Source organism: Neodothiora populina (assembly GCF_041146345.1).
Source record: "Neodothiora populina strain CPC 39397 chromosome Unknown canker_contig_5, whole genome shotgun sequence".
In the NCBI taxonomy this organism is placed as follows: Eukaryota; Fungi; Ascomycota; class Dothideomycetes; order Dothideales; family Dothioraceae; genus Neodothiora; species Neodothiora populina.
Window position 1 is genome coordinate 1,923,793 of NW_027191405.1, and position 11,326 is coordinate 1,935,118.

At 52.3% G+C, this 11,326-nt stretch overlaps 2 protein-coding genes across 2 annotated transcripts; one reads left to right on the top strand and one right to left on the bottom strand.

The window, feature by feature from the left end:
* Positions 1–1,613: 1,613 nt before the first annotated feature.
* AAFC00_005640 (uncharacterized protein) lies at positions 1,614–3,620 on the bottom strand (the record flags this gene model as incomplete). The annotated part of the gene is made up of 5 exons (XM_069345453.1): positions 1,614–1,766; positions 1,952–2,037; positions 2,117–2,181; positions 2,660–2,780; positions 3,392–3,620. The coding sequence occupies 5 exons, from the start codon at positions 3,618–3,620 to the stop codon at positions 1,614–1,616; spliced, it is 654 nt and encodes a 217-aa protein (XP_069203283.1).
* A 4,903-nt stretch (positions 3,621–8,523) lies between these two features.
* AAFC00_005641 (uncharacterized protein) lies at positions 8,524–10,486 on the top strand (the record flags this gene model as incomplete). The annotated part of the gene is made up of 2 exons (XM_069345454.1): positions 8,524–8,536; positions 8,652–10,486. The coding sequence occupies 2 exons, from the start codon at positions 8,524–8,526 to the stop codon at positions 10,484–10,486; spliced, it is 1,848 nt and encodes a 615-aa protein (XP_069203284.1).
* Between the last annotated feature and the right edge of the window lie 840 nt (positions 10,487–11,326).

Sequence of the window (11,326 nt, forward strand, 5' to 3'; positions counted from 1 at the left end):
GACGCGTTTCTTGTTGTTACTAAGTTACGCTTGGACGTGGACGCTATGCCGGAATTCCGAGTAAGGGAAGAAGTTGTGGCTAGTGATCCTGTGTAGCAAGAGGCTGGGTGTTTTGATTGCTGGTGCTGAGCAACGCGCGCTCATGCCGCATGAGATGGAGACAAGTCCGAGACTTTCAGAGCGAGCAGGTACGTTGATAAGATAGTATATACGGATATCTTCAGTGTAAACACAGCAGGTAAATTGGTTCATTGTTGCCAACAGACGAACGGGTATCAGACCACTCTTTTCAGTCTGATCAGTGCTAGACATGAAGCAGCTCTATGACACGGCACTACCATGTTCCGTCGAACGCTGTAATTTCGATTTTGTCCATGGAGCAACCATCACGTATCACTATTACCTTGGCTGGGAAATAACTCCGCAGTAAAAGAGGGGGAAATGAGGAGGTGTAGAGCGGGACACGATGCTCGAACAGCAAAAGTAATCCCTCTTCCGCAAATGACAATAATTCTTGACGAATCGACCGTTCAGACACCTCTTGACACACGTCCCAAATAAGTTACATGACCTACCATATATCTTGGTGGACGCGACTGATCAAAGTCCTAGTCGATCAAGCAAGTCGTCGCTGTGTGCGCGGGGGAGCAGTTGAGCTCTCTCAGTCGCGATACTCTTCACAAGGTACAATCATCGAAGGTTTCCTCGTGTACAGCAATATGCAGTTTGGAAACTTCTGCTTCACCGTCTAGCCAATGAACACTCGCGGGTCGATCATCCAGAGCCTGCTTCCTCCCAGGTCCGAACAATCTAAAGCAAGCGAAGTTGGCCGTGTGTGTGCAAAGAATTGCGCTTTGTCGAACCGGGGATAAATCGCGTAGTCCACAATGGACGATGAGGGCTAAGGTCTCACATTCGGGCGTGTGGCTTGTTTCTTTCGCTGACCAATTATTCAGTCGCTGGGTCATAGGGCGCAATGTTATATACTAGGACGACATAATTCCCACAACACCATCTTCTTTGATGCGCATACTGCGATCGCGTGCGAATGGAATTCAAGTGTCCCGTCAGCTTTGCCACTCCTGCGCAAGATTTTACGATTCGATTGCCTGATTAGGAGAGCGCGGACAAGAGTCGAAGCCGCAACCGAAGGTACGTGTGTGGGCGTATATTTATATAAATTGAGACATTGTGCACTTTGGGCGCTATCGAGGGCGAAGTGAGCAGAAGGAATCCAATGGCGGCTCGGCATCATGCACGCAAGCATCAGAGCGTAATGCGGGCGAATATGCAGGGTGGTCTGCGCTGCTACATGCTTCCACGCGCCTATGCACATGGACTTCTGGAGATACTGTACGTAGCAGTAGTGTCCGTGTCGCCGATAGATTGTATCGCGTAAGAGGAGTACATGACCCATCCAGATAATGTTCACACCTTCATCTCGGACCTTCGAGTCTACATGCGCTGATCGTGCTGCACGACATGCACCATGCTTCCAAGCAGTCGGAGAAGAGCTTTGGTGGCATGCCGGGTCATGCATTTTGCTAAGCTATGCAGAAGTACGTATGTTGATTATGTAGATTGAGATTGCGAATAATAATAATGATGACGCCTCATTCGTTCACCCAAGCCGCAATTCTGTTGCCTCCGAATCTGGCGGCGAAGCGAAGTCCAGTCGAGCCCATGGGGAAATAACTCACCAGATACCATACCAGACATACAATTTGGATGATAGATGAGACAAGGGTCAGAAGGGTACTGCGCAGCTACAATTTGTCAGCGGGTGCATTTCGCTTTCCATCATCTCTCTTTGAGCGACTCCTAGGTCATGGCGTCTGGGTGAATAGCTTCCACGCAAGCCATGGGCGCCATCAATGACGCGGCCATTTGCTTGAGCAGACATCGATTTGCGACAGACCACGACGACCTGAAAGTGATACGGTGTACTTACCCCGAGAGCGAAATACAAGGTCAAGGCGATGGATGAAAAGTACGTCCCTGTGAACGGGAGGCGTTCGGTGGACAATAGATGCTTCACTGGAATGGCGGCGATCAGTATGACTCCTCTTTCTGACGACATGACAACGGCGAGTCAGGACGATTGGCATATGCTTACGGTAAGTGTATGGTCCCATCATTATAGCCCAGCTGCATATGAACAATGCTGAGGCCATGGTCCATCTAACGCGAAGACAAAAGTTAGCACATTTCGCAGATCAAGAAACGCGCGATAAGTGGATGGCGCGGTACGACTTAGCGCATATGATAGGTTGGTGAAGTAGGCATGTGGAAGGATGGGGAGAAGGTGTATGGTAGCTTGGCTGGATAAAGACAACGCTAGGTAGTGATCGACGCTGCGAAAGCCTGCGGAAACTAAAGCGGGTGTGGGTACAGCCGCATGACCTAAGCTCAATCCACATTTCTGTGACAGCCAAGTCATATAAAGAACAATCGCAGTGAAGATTATGCCGCGGCACGAGGCTGGGATAAAGACTGGGAGGTTGACGTGAGGGGAGATGATGGATGGGCTGGTAGATTGGAATGACGAAGCGGTGACTCGAGGTTTTCACCGCTACGGCGGGCACCGGCCATTGGAAGACAAATTTTTGCGCACATGTCGAAAAGGAAGGAATGCGCATAGAGTAGGGTGTTCACTTACAAGATTGCGAATTTGCGTGGTCTGAGAGCCAGTACTGGCATCATGGTAAAACAAACAACAAACAAAGCCAAGGCAGTCAGGTTAAGGACGCCAAAAACAAGGATACGATCCCAACGGCTCACTAAAAAAGGCTCGAGTCAGCATGATGAGAGTTGAGGTGTCGGTAGCGGCTTTGTTCTTGTCGTCGGTCAATAGACTAGAAATCAACGGATAAGTGGAAAAGGCAGCGATGTGAGCGTGAGGAATGATCAAGCAAGCGCCTAAGGTAGGTTGCGCTACCCATCAGCAGGTAACGGAGGATGAAGTATCGCCTACACCGCTGCAGGTACCGGCATCTGATCACAACCATGGAGCGCTTGGCACACGGTTGCGAGAGCTGTGTGAGGAATGACCTGGAGCGCTTGGTACAAGTGGGGTCGATAAGCTTCTTGAAGCATCGATACGCCGTCCAGCCAGCCGAAATGGAGCGCGTGCCCAAGTATAGATAGATAGTATACGCTGAGATGAATATGCATTATGCAAGACGGTTGCAAGAAGTGGTCTGTGGGTGCCAAATCCGGATTTGAGGGGCGGCGTAGGTTTTATTTTCTTGGGATCAAGAAAGCCGTCGTTGAAATGCATTGCAGATCCGAGGTCCGTCAAATGGTGGGACACATTGCGATATGTTGAGGGGTGACAAGAGGGAGGCAAGCAATGGGAAGGAGTAAGGCACCGGTGGTGTCATTTACTTACATGCGAAGAAGCCCTCCTCCTCCTCCCGGCGAGTACGAGCCGGAAGAGGAGCTCCGGGCGCCTCATTCTCATACAATGGCAATCTGACATAGCCACCTTGTCCAAAGGGGTTGAGTGATTGTAGTTTGCTCAAAATAGGTGTTTCGCTGTTTGTCGACGCTGGCGTAGCTTCGTCCCGACGACTCCACCCAAGCGAGTTCATCGAGTCTCGAAACGATGATGAGGCCATTGTGGGTAATAGGCGGTTGGTGTCTATCTGTCGTCGTCGCGGCGACGAGAGGGAGCTCGAATACTTGTCAAAGGGCGCGAGTACTACGGCTAAATGTGCTGGTGTATGCGCGCGTTGCGGACGTGTCTTGGTGTGCAAATGTGTGGTTGCGCGTCAATTTAACGGAAGGCGCAACAACAAATGATGGTGCCTAGTATGTATCCCAGTATTGTAGCAGCCTTGAGCTTTAGGTGGTGCTGGAAAGGGGTCGAAGTTCAGCTCTCGATTCGATTACAGATGTGCGAACGATTGCGTCGTCACTGTATATGTTGCAATTATTATTGTTATTGTTGCCGTCGCTATGGTCAATAATATCGAGTCGTTGTATCTTCGTGCGTTGAATGCAACGAGAAAGGCAGGCGACGTGTTTGTTTACACACGTGGTGCTTTGATACCGTGAAGGTGATGGCAGGTGCAGTACAGTAATTACAGTATGTGAGGTCATGCAAACAAAAAGAGGTAAGGTATAGCAGTCTACAGTACAGTTGACAGTCGACAGTCTACGGTCTAAAGTCTACCGTAAGCTCAGGCTCCATCCCGGCCGCAATCTTGCTCCACCGGCAGAGCGTTCCAAGACATCCGACGACCCCTTCAGTAACTCTGATACCAACTGCCACATAAGCAGCAAGGTTGGCGGCCGACTGTTATATCCCGAGCCGTGTTTCGAAGTCGAACCCCAAGCTTCGACCTGCAAACACGTAAACATGCATTATATGCAGTATGCAGCCTCCCATCGATAAAGCCCTATCTGAAATGGCGCTGTAAACGTCGCGATAGGATCAGTATCTCCTCGGTCATGAAGAGACAACACCCAGATCTGGCGGAGATGGGATTGCAGCTGTCGTGTTCTGCATCCTGCGTCGGGAAAGGCGGCCAGGTCGCGTGGGCTTCTGCGTAACCAGAGTTGCCGTAGATACCGATTGGGAAGAGACCTTGCTGATGGCTGCAATATCACTGCCCGATGGAGATGTGCCACTGCCACTGACCTCTCCACTGCTTAACTCATTAGATTGTACCTTCGCGCGCTGATACCACTTTTGCTGCATGATGAGGTGCGAATACGTGCAAGCGCGGGTGGCGCTCTCCATCGCTCACTCGCGTGTGTAGACGTGTAAACGAAGCTGCCAATAGAATGTACGTCCAGCCATCGACTTCGTTTGGCCATGGGAAGCTTTTTGACCTGCGGTTGATGCGGCCGCCTACGCTGCAAGTGATCGCGGGCCGCACCACCTGCATGCAATGCAGATGATCCCCGGGCAGGCCAAGGGAGGGAAAGGTTAGCAAAAACTCGTCAACGTCGAGTGACAACCTGTGTTAGATTGGAGATCAAAGGATAGAGGCATCCACTCGCACGCGAAACAGACTACGAAAGGATGGTGATGTGAAAGCCGGCTTGTGATTTGGTGTCAGAGACAAGTGTGACAGGCGAATGCGACTCTACCGGCACTGCAGCCTCAACGTTCGTCAAAGAGCTGGCGGTGATCGCCTCAAAGTTGGCATTTAGTACAGCACCAGGCCGATGCCCTAAGCTATCATCGTCCCATCTGATCAGAACCGAAGCTTGCAACGACGTTACTCTACATTTAGATACTCGGTGGGGAGAGAGAGAGAGAGAGATCTTCGCTCGCCTCCGTGCAAGTGTCCCCTCCCCCCCACCAAAGTGCAGTATGCGCGGTGCTAGCCCGGGTAGATACATTGCGTAGATACGATGGTACAGAGATGGTGTAACTACCTTACTGTACCCTGCACGGCATGTGGGCCTCGCATCATCACATCACAGACCCAGACGGACTGCCCCCCTTTGGATCCCCCATATTTGTTCGAAATACAGTACTGGGTCGTGAGAGTCGCGAGATGCCAAGCCTAGCTCGTCAGAACACCGCCATTCCAAGGCAAGGTAGGGGGTGTTGTTGTCCATTAGCGTCCGTCTTTGCTACAGTGATATGCGGCCTTCGGGCTGCCCCGTCCATGTCCCTATCAAGACCAGCCCTGTCCGTTGAACGCCAACCTGATCGGATACGATGAATGCCAGCAAAGGGGCCAAGAAGCTTTGCTAAACCATCTACCATGCTGCAGGGAATGACGATTCCTTAAGCTTATTTTGGTATACTCCGAGCGGCACTGCATGGGCCCACTGCACTCGACTCTGTCTGGTCGTCCTTTGCCTCACTGAACCCTTTGCTAAGCCCGTTACCCCGTCGCTCTCTTCTTTGTTCAGAAAAGGTGCGCGTAGCTGTGTAGGTAGGCAGACATTAATGGCACATCACATCAGCGATCCACTAGTTCTGATCTCCCTGTCTGGAACACCCCCCTCGCCTCGGAGAAAGTAGATGAAGTGATATGCTGAACGCCGGGATTTGATTGGAGACAGTATTGTGGGTGTCGAGGTTGTGGCTAAGCATACAGCGGCTTGTCTTGCCCGTTCTACGGTCTCCCGCTACATTTGCATGTTCCCCCCGAGTCATTTACCCTTTTGCCTGTCGTCCCCGAGAAAAGGTTCCAAAGAGAAGGCTGGCGCCCGGCGCGCTGGATCAAACCACCAAACCCTGTACATGAGTCACTCTGTCATGTTTAGCGTACGAATGCACTCGTCACATAGCGCGCCGTCTTGATTTCGTCTGCCCTCCTTTACGCATGAGAGGCTCAACCGTTGGCGTGCCGAGCTCGAGCCAGAAGACCATGACCAGATATATAGATAGAGACAGTTGCCCGCGCATGAACGCTGTGGTCATCCCTGTTTCCAGAAGATAGCAGCAGAGACCGTGATTTCTGATATATCAAAGTCCTCCTCTACACACGATCAAGTCTCCCTACCTTACCTTACCTCACTGTTTCATTCTTGCCAAGAATCACCACGATCACCTAGCGCACGAGACCCATCTCGAATCAGACGACACAGATCCCACTCTTAACATAAGCCATTGTTTGCAAATCTCACGCACGCACACACAGCAAGCACACTCGTCGACTCGACCAACGCATCACCCGTAAGGTAAGGTACTCTCATATCCTGCCTTACAGGAAGGGGAAAGAAGCACATACCAAGGTACCTTAGGTAGCTTACTGACACTATTTGTTATAAGCCATCCCGCTCGCTTCTCCACACCGTACTACGCCGATCCGGCATAAGCCCGGACCAGATCCACTATCACGCCCGCGATAAATCCACACGACCCATTTGCCTTTCGCCTTGACCGCCCACACAGTCTTGGCCAAGGTAATCCGATCCCTCCCCCGAGCAATCCGAAAGTCTGGAGTAACAGACGTCGACAGTGAGTACCAACCCTGATCTCGTACAGTACCACGCTTCGGTGTCTCTGAACCAAGCCCACATTGTTGTTGCATATCCTCTTCTCCTTTCCCTTGCCACTCCCTTTGCCTTTTTTTGCTCTCTTTCTCTTCCTCTCTCTCTTTCTCTCTTTTCGTTTCCCCTCTTTCCGAGATACTTCGCATTGCGGATCTCTGTCCCTCTCTCTTTCTCCATTGCATTACGCCTCGGATCCGGCCTCCCACAGTATCTTAAGTTGCGTCTTGGCAGGCCTCTCTTGGCTAAAACCCCACTGCCCAGGCTCCACTCTACTTGTACTAGTAGCTTGACTTGCTCTGCCTCCAGCATCGCATCTTCAAATTGTTTGCGTCGTTACACGAAACGACCAGACGCTCTCCGCACGCCGTCTCGATCGTCACTGCCTGCCGTGCATTGCGCAGTCAGTCGGTCACGACAGACACGTCCTTGTCGTCGTCGCTGCACACCGGTCACGTCCAGGCGACACATAAGCGCTATTCCCGATCACATCCAAAGCAGCCGCATTGTGCTGAGCGATCGAGACTTGAGACTCCGAAGCAGATACCCGCGCATCAAGTCCTACATTTCTCTTTCTCCAACCACTATCTTTTCGGTGATTCGTTTCGGCCCCAGACTCCGAACGGACAGCCGCTGTCTACCATTGTGGTGAGTGAATCTTAATTGTATTCTCCTTTGTTCTCCTCTTCGTCGACCACCTCCCCATGTGTCGTGCTTTCCTTCTTCAAATTGCTCCTTCCTCATCCATATCCTGGGCCGCCTCTCGCAAGCATGAAAAGCGAATGCAATCGTCGCCTGCGCAGGTGTTCTGAAAAGAATGTCACTGTCTGCGACAGTGTGTGACGGACAGCATATGTCAGGATGCATCATGCCTGCACCGCCATGCTGCTGTCGATAGGCTGCGGGTGGGATCGTAGCTGCACGCGAGCCCAGCAGTGACTGGATGCAGATGCACGGCAGGCCCTAGTCTGTTAGACGGCTAACCGCGGCTCTCACCCACGATCGTCCTGTTTCCTCTTTTTCCTAATTCCCTCGTCCTGAAGCGTTCATGCAGCCTGCCCGTTGTAGTCGAGAGAGGAGATGATGGGAAGACAGGCTACTGTTGGCACTGGTTGATTCCGCTGACACCCTTTCAGCTATAGTTACTCCGTCGACATCCTCCCTCAACGACGATACCATTGTAACTCTACAAAGGTCGTCGCCGCACCCTCACGTCATCTTACCCGCACTTCGCACTAGAGCTGTTGTGCAACAAGGCTACCCCCCTCTGCAGCACTGCACCATCCACTTTTTCCACGACAGTAATCCGATTGGAGAAGAAGCGAGGTTTCGATTCTCTGCACCTCTACTGTCTCCGGCGTTTCATATCAGCTCGCTCAGACAGACGCTGTGCTTCTTATCGACGTTCACAATCGACTGCACACACTGCCACGACAGCAGCCATCCCAAGTTCGAGCCTCTGAAGCCGCACCAGACGTCGCATCCTCGCCCTGATTCTTCTTGTCTTGCTCAAGCGCAAAGTTATCACTCTCAACTCGCAAACACAGGCTCGACTGAGTAATGCCGGTAATCCGTAAGTACATGTTGTTATTACTATTGCATGTCTGGGTGACTGCACCTTGTTGCTTCACTTGCGACGCTCATTCTTTATTTACGACACCTCACTGACACTGCTGCCTACGCCACAGCCGAATCATCTCTGACCACATTTCCGCCTTTCGACAGCCTAGAAGAGCACTCGACGCACAGAGCGCACGATTCACCTCTTGAGTTCACCTTCGACGACCCATTCGAGTTTGAGTCTATTGACATCAAGAGCGAAATGGCCGGTGCTGGCTCCCCTTTTATCAAGCCGGAGCCACACGACTTTTCATTCAACCCCAACCACTTCCAGCAGCACAACGGCTTCAACCACATGTCGCAGCAGAACAGCTACAACAATAATAACAACAATAACAACAACGTCGACCCCAACTCCATCATGGGCGGAGGAAGTTACAACCAAAACTTCACCTCCCAGAACATGTCGGGCAGCTTCATGATGGGCAACTCCGGCATCGCCGATGACGAGTTGATGGACACGCTGAACATGGGATTCGAGACGTCGGGCAACCAGAGTCATGGTAGCGGCAGCAATATCAACAACAACTATCAACCAGAGCAGTCCAACTTCAATCAGCAGTACATGACTCCGGCTGGCAGCGTGCCCATGAGCATGGCGCAACACCAGAACATTGGAGGCAACAACATGTACTCGTCCACTCCCGAGGGCGCGCCCATTCAGTCGCCCTTCATCAACAACTTCAACTACAGCCAATTCCGCCCCATGGACCCGAGCCAGAGACAACAGCAGCAACAACAGCAACAGCAACAGCAACAGCAACAGCAGTTCACCATGCCTTCGGCTAGCTTCAGAAACGGCGGCAGCATGTCTGCTGCTCAACAACACATGAATGCCATGGAGCGCAAGATTTCCGAGTCTCGTTCTCCGGCAACGCCAAACACCCCCGGACTGGGCGCACTGCACCTTGGTGAGCCAGAGTATCCTGTGCCTGGCATGCAGCAGCATCGCCAACATCCCATCATGGGCCACAACCGCGCATCGAGTATGAATAACTGGGAGGGCATTTCCAACCCTCAGTCATGGACCGACGTGTCACCTTTCGGCTCTCCCGCCAACGGACAGCCGATGCAGCAGCCCCAACACCCGCAGATATCCGAGGTTCTCAAGTCAACCAGCCAGACCGGCAAAGTCGCCGCATCCTTGCCCACAAAGATGGAGCACGGTACACCCGCATACCAGACCCAGGAAGCCAAGCGCCGGCGCCGAAGAGAGTCGCACAACCTCGTCGAGCGACGGAGAAGAGACAACATCAACGAGCGCATCCACGAGCTCGCCACTCTGGTGCCGCAGCACCGGCTCGAGGACGAAAAGGTGCGCAAGCATCTGCAGACAAACTCTCCCCTGTCGCCCTCGATCACCGCCACGGGCATGTCGCCTCCACAGGCCACATCGCTCCTCGCAGGAGGTGCCGGCCGTCGCGCGACCAGTGGCAGTGTCACCACCGGACTCCCGCTCGACGACAAGGACAAGGGCCCGAACAAGGGCGATATCCTGAATGGAAGCGTTGCGTGGACCCGCGACCTGCTATGGTTGATGAAGATGAAGCTGGAACAGGAGGCTCAGCTCAAGGAGATGCTTCGCAACCAGGGCATGGACTGGCCGTTTTCGCAGGATGACGACGAGAAGCGCATGCAGAGCGAGCTCATGGAGGTGATTCAGAAGAACATGCAGATGAACAACATGCACCCCTACAGCCGTGCCCCTGGCTCTGGTCTCCGAGTTCCCGGCTTCACCAACGTGGCGGGAGAGTCGCTGAGCCCCGAACAGCAGGGAACCCATCAGCAAAGCCTCAGCCCTGGATATCAAAGCGGCGGCAGCGGCGGTGCACGAGACCAGTATGCCTGGCAACCCGAGCAAGAGGATTTGAAAGAGGAGGAGGAGTTTGGCTTCGAGATGTAGAGCGACTCGAACTGGCCTCGCTCTTACTGAAGCCGGATCGGATGCCTAATACATCGCTCGCGATAGACGACACGCATATAGCATGAGTCGGAAAGTCTCGTCGCCGCGCACCTCGCCTCTCTCGATCCGGCTCGGCCCCTTTTTCTATACATCTACAGGCGTTCGCCTTGCATACACTTGGCTTTGTTGTTGATTACTACGATGATACCACCTGCGTTTTAACTACATGGATGCCTTTATTTTCCTTTATACCACTTGATCTATACACTCGACACAAGCACCCAATCGACTCATACTCATATCCGATGCACATTCAGGGCGGGGAGTATTTTCACAGTCTCGCGGATATCTTTGTTGTCTTGTTTGATATTTTACTGCGACTGCTTTGATACCACGCATGAGGCGGGCGATGCGCGCGCGGAGGGATGAGACCAAGGCTGTCGCTTGTAGGCTGGGACACAACGAGAACGAATGGGATGACATGAACGGCTGGGACGGATGATGCATGATGAATGTTGCTTTCTGGAATATCGATCCATTTGCCTTTTTTCTTTTTCTTTTCCTTTACTTATCGTCCGGGTACATCGTTTGGTTTCATACTTGCTGCAATCAAGATACACTCTCCTATCACATTTGCTCTGAATCTCGGTGGATTCTTAGATAATGACTATACACAAGATCTGGCCCAAGGATGAAGTAGATGGTATCACGTTCCTTGAGAGTACGCCTCATATGTCGATGTTTTCGAGTAGTGCAATATGCCTTGGCCTTGCGTGACGATAAGAATGGTTGATCGTCAAAGACAGGACAGGGTCGCCCTCGAGAACGAGTCGAGATGCA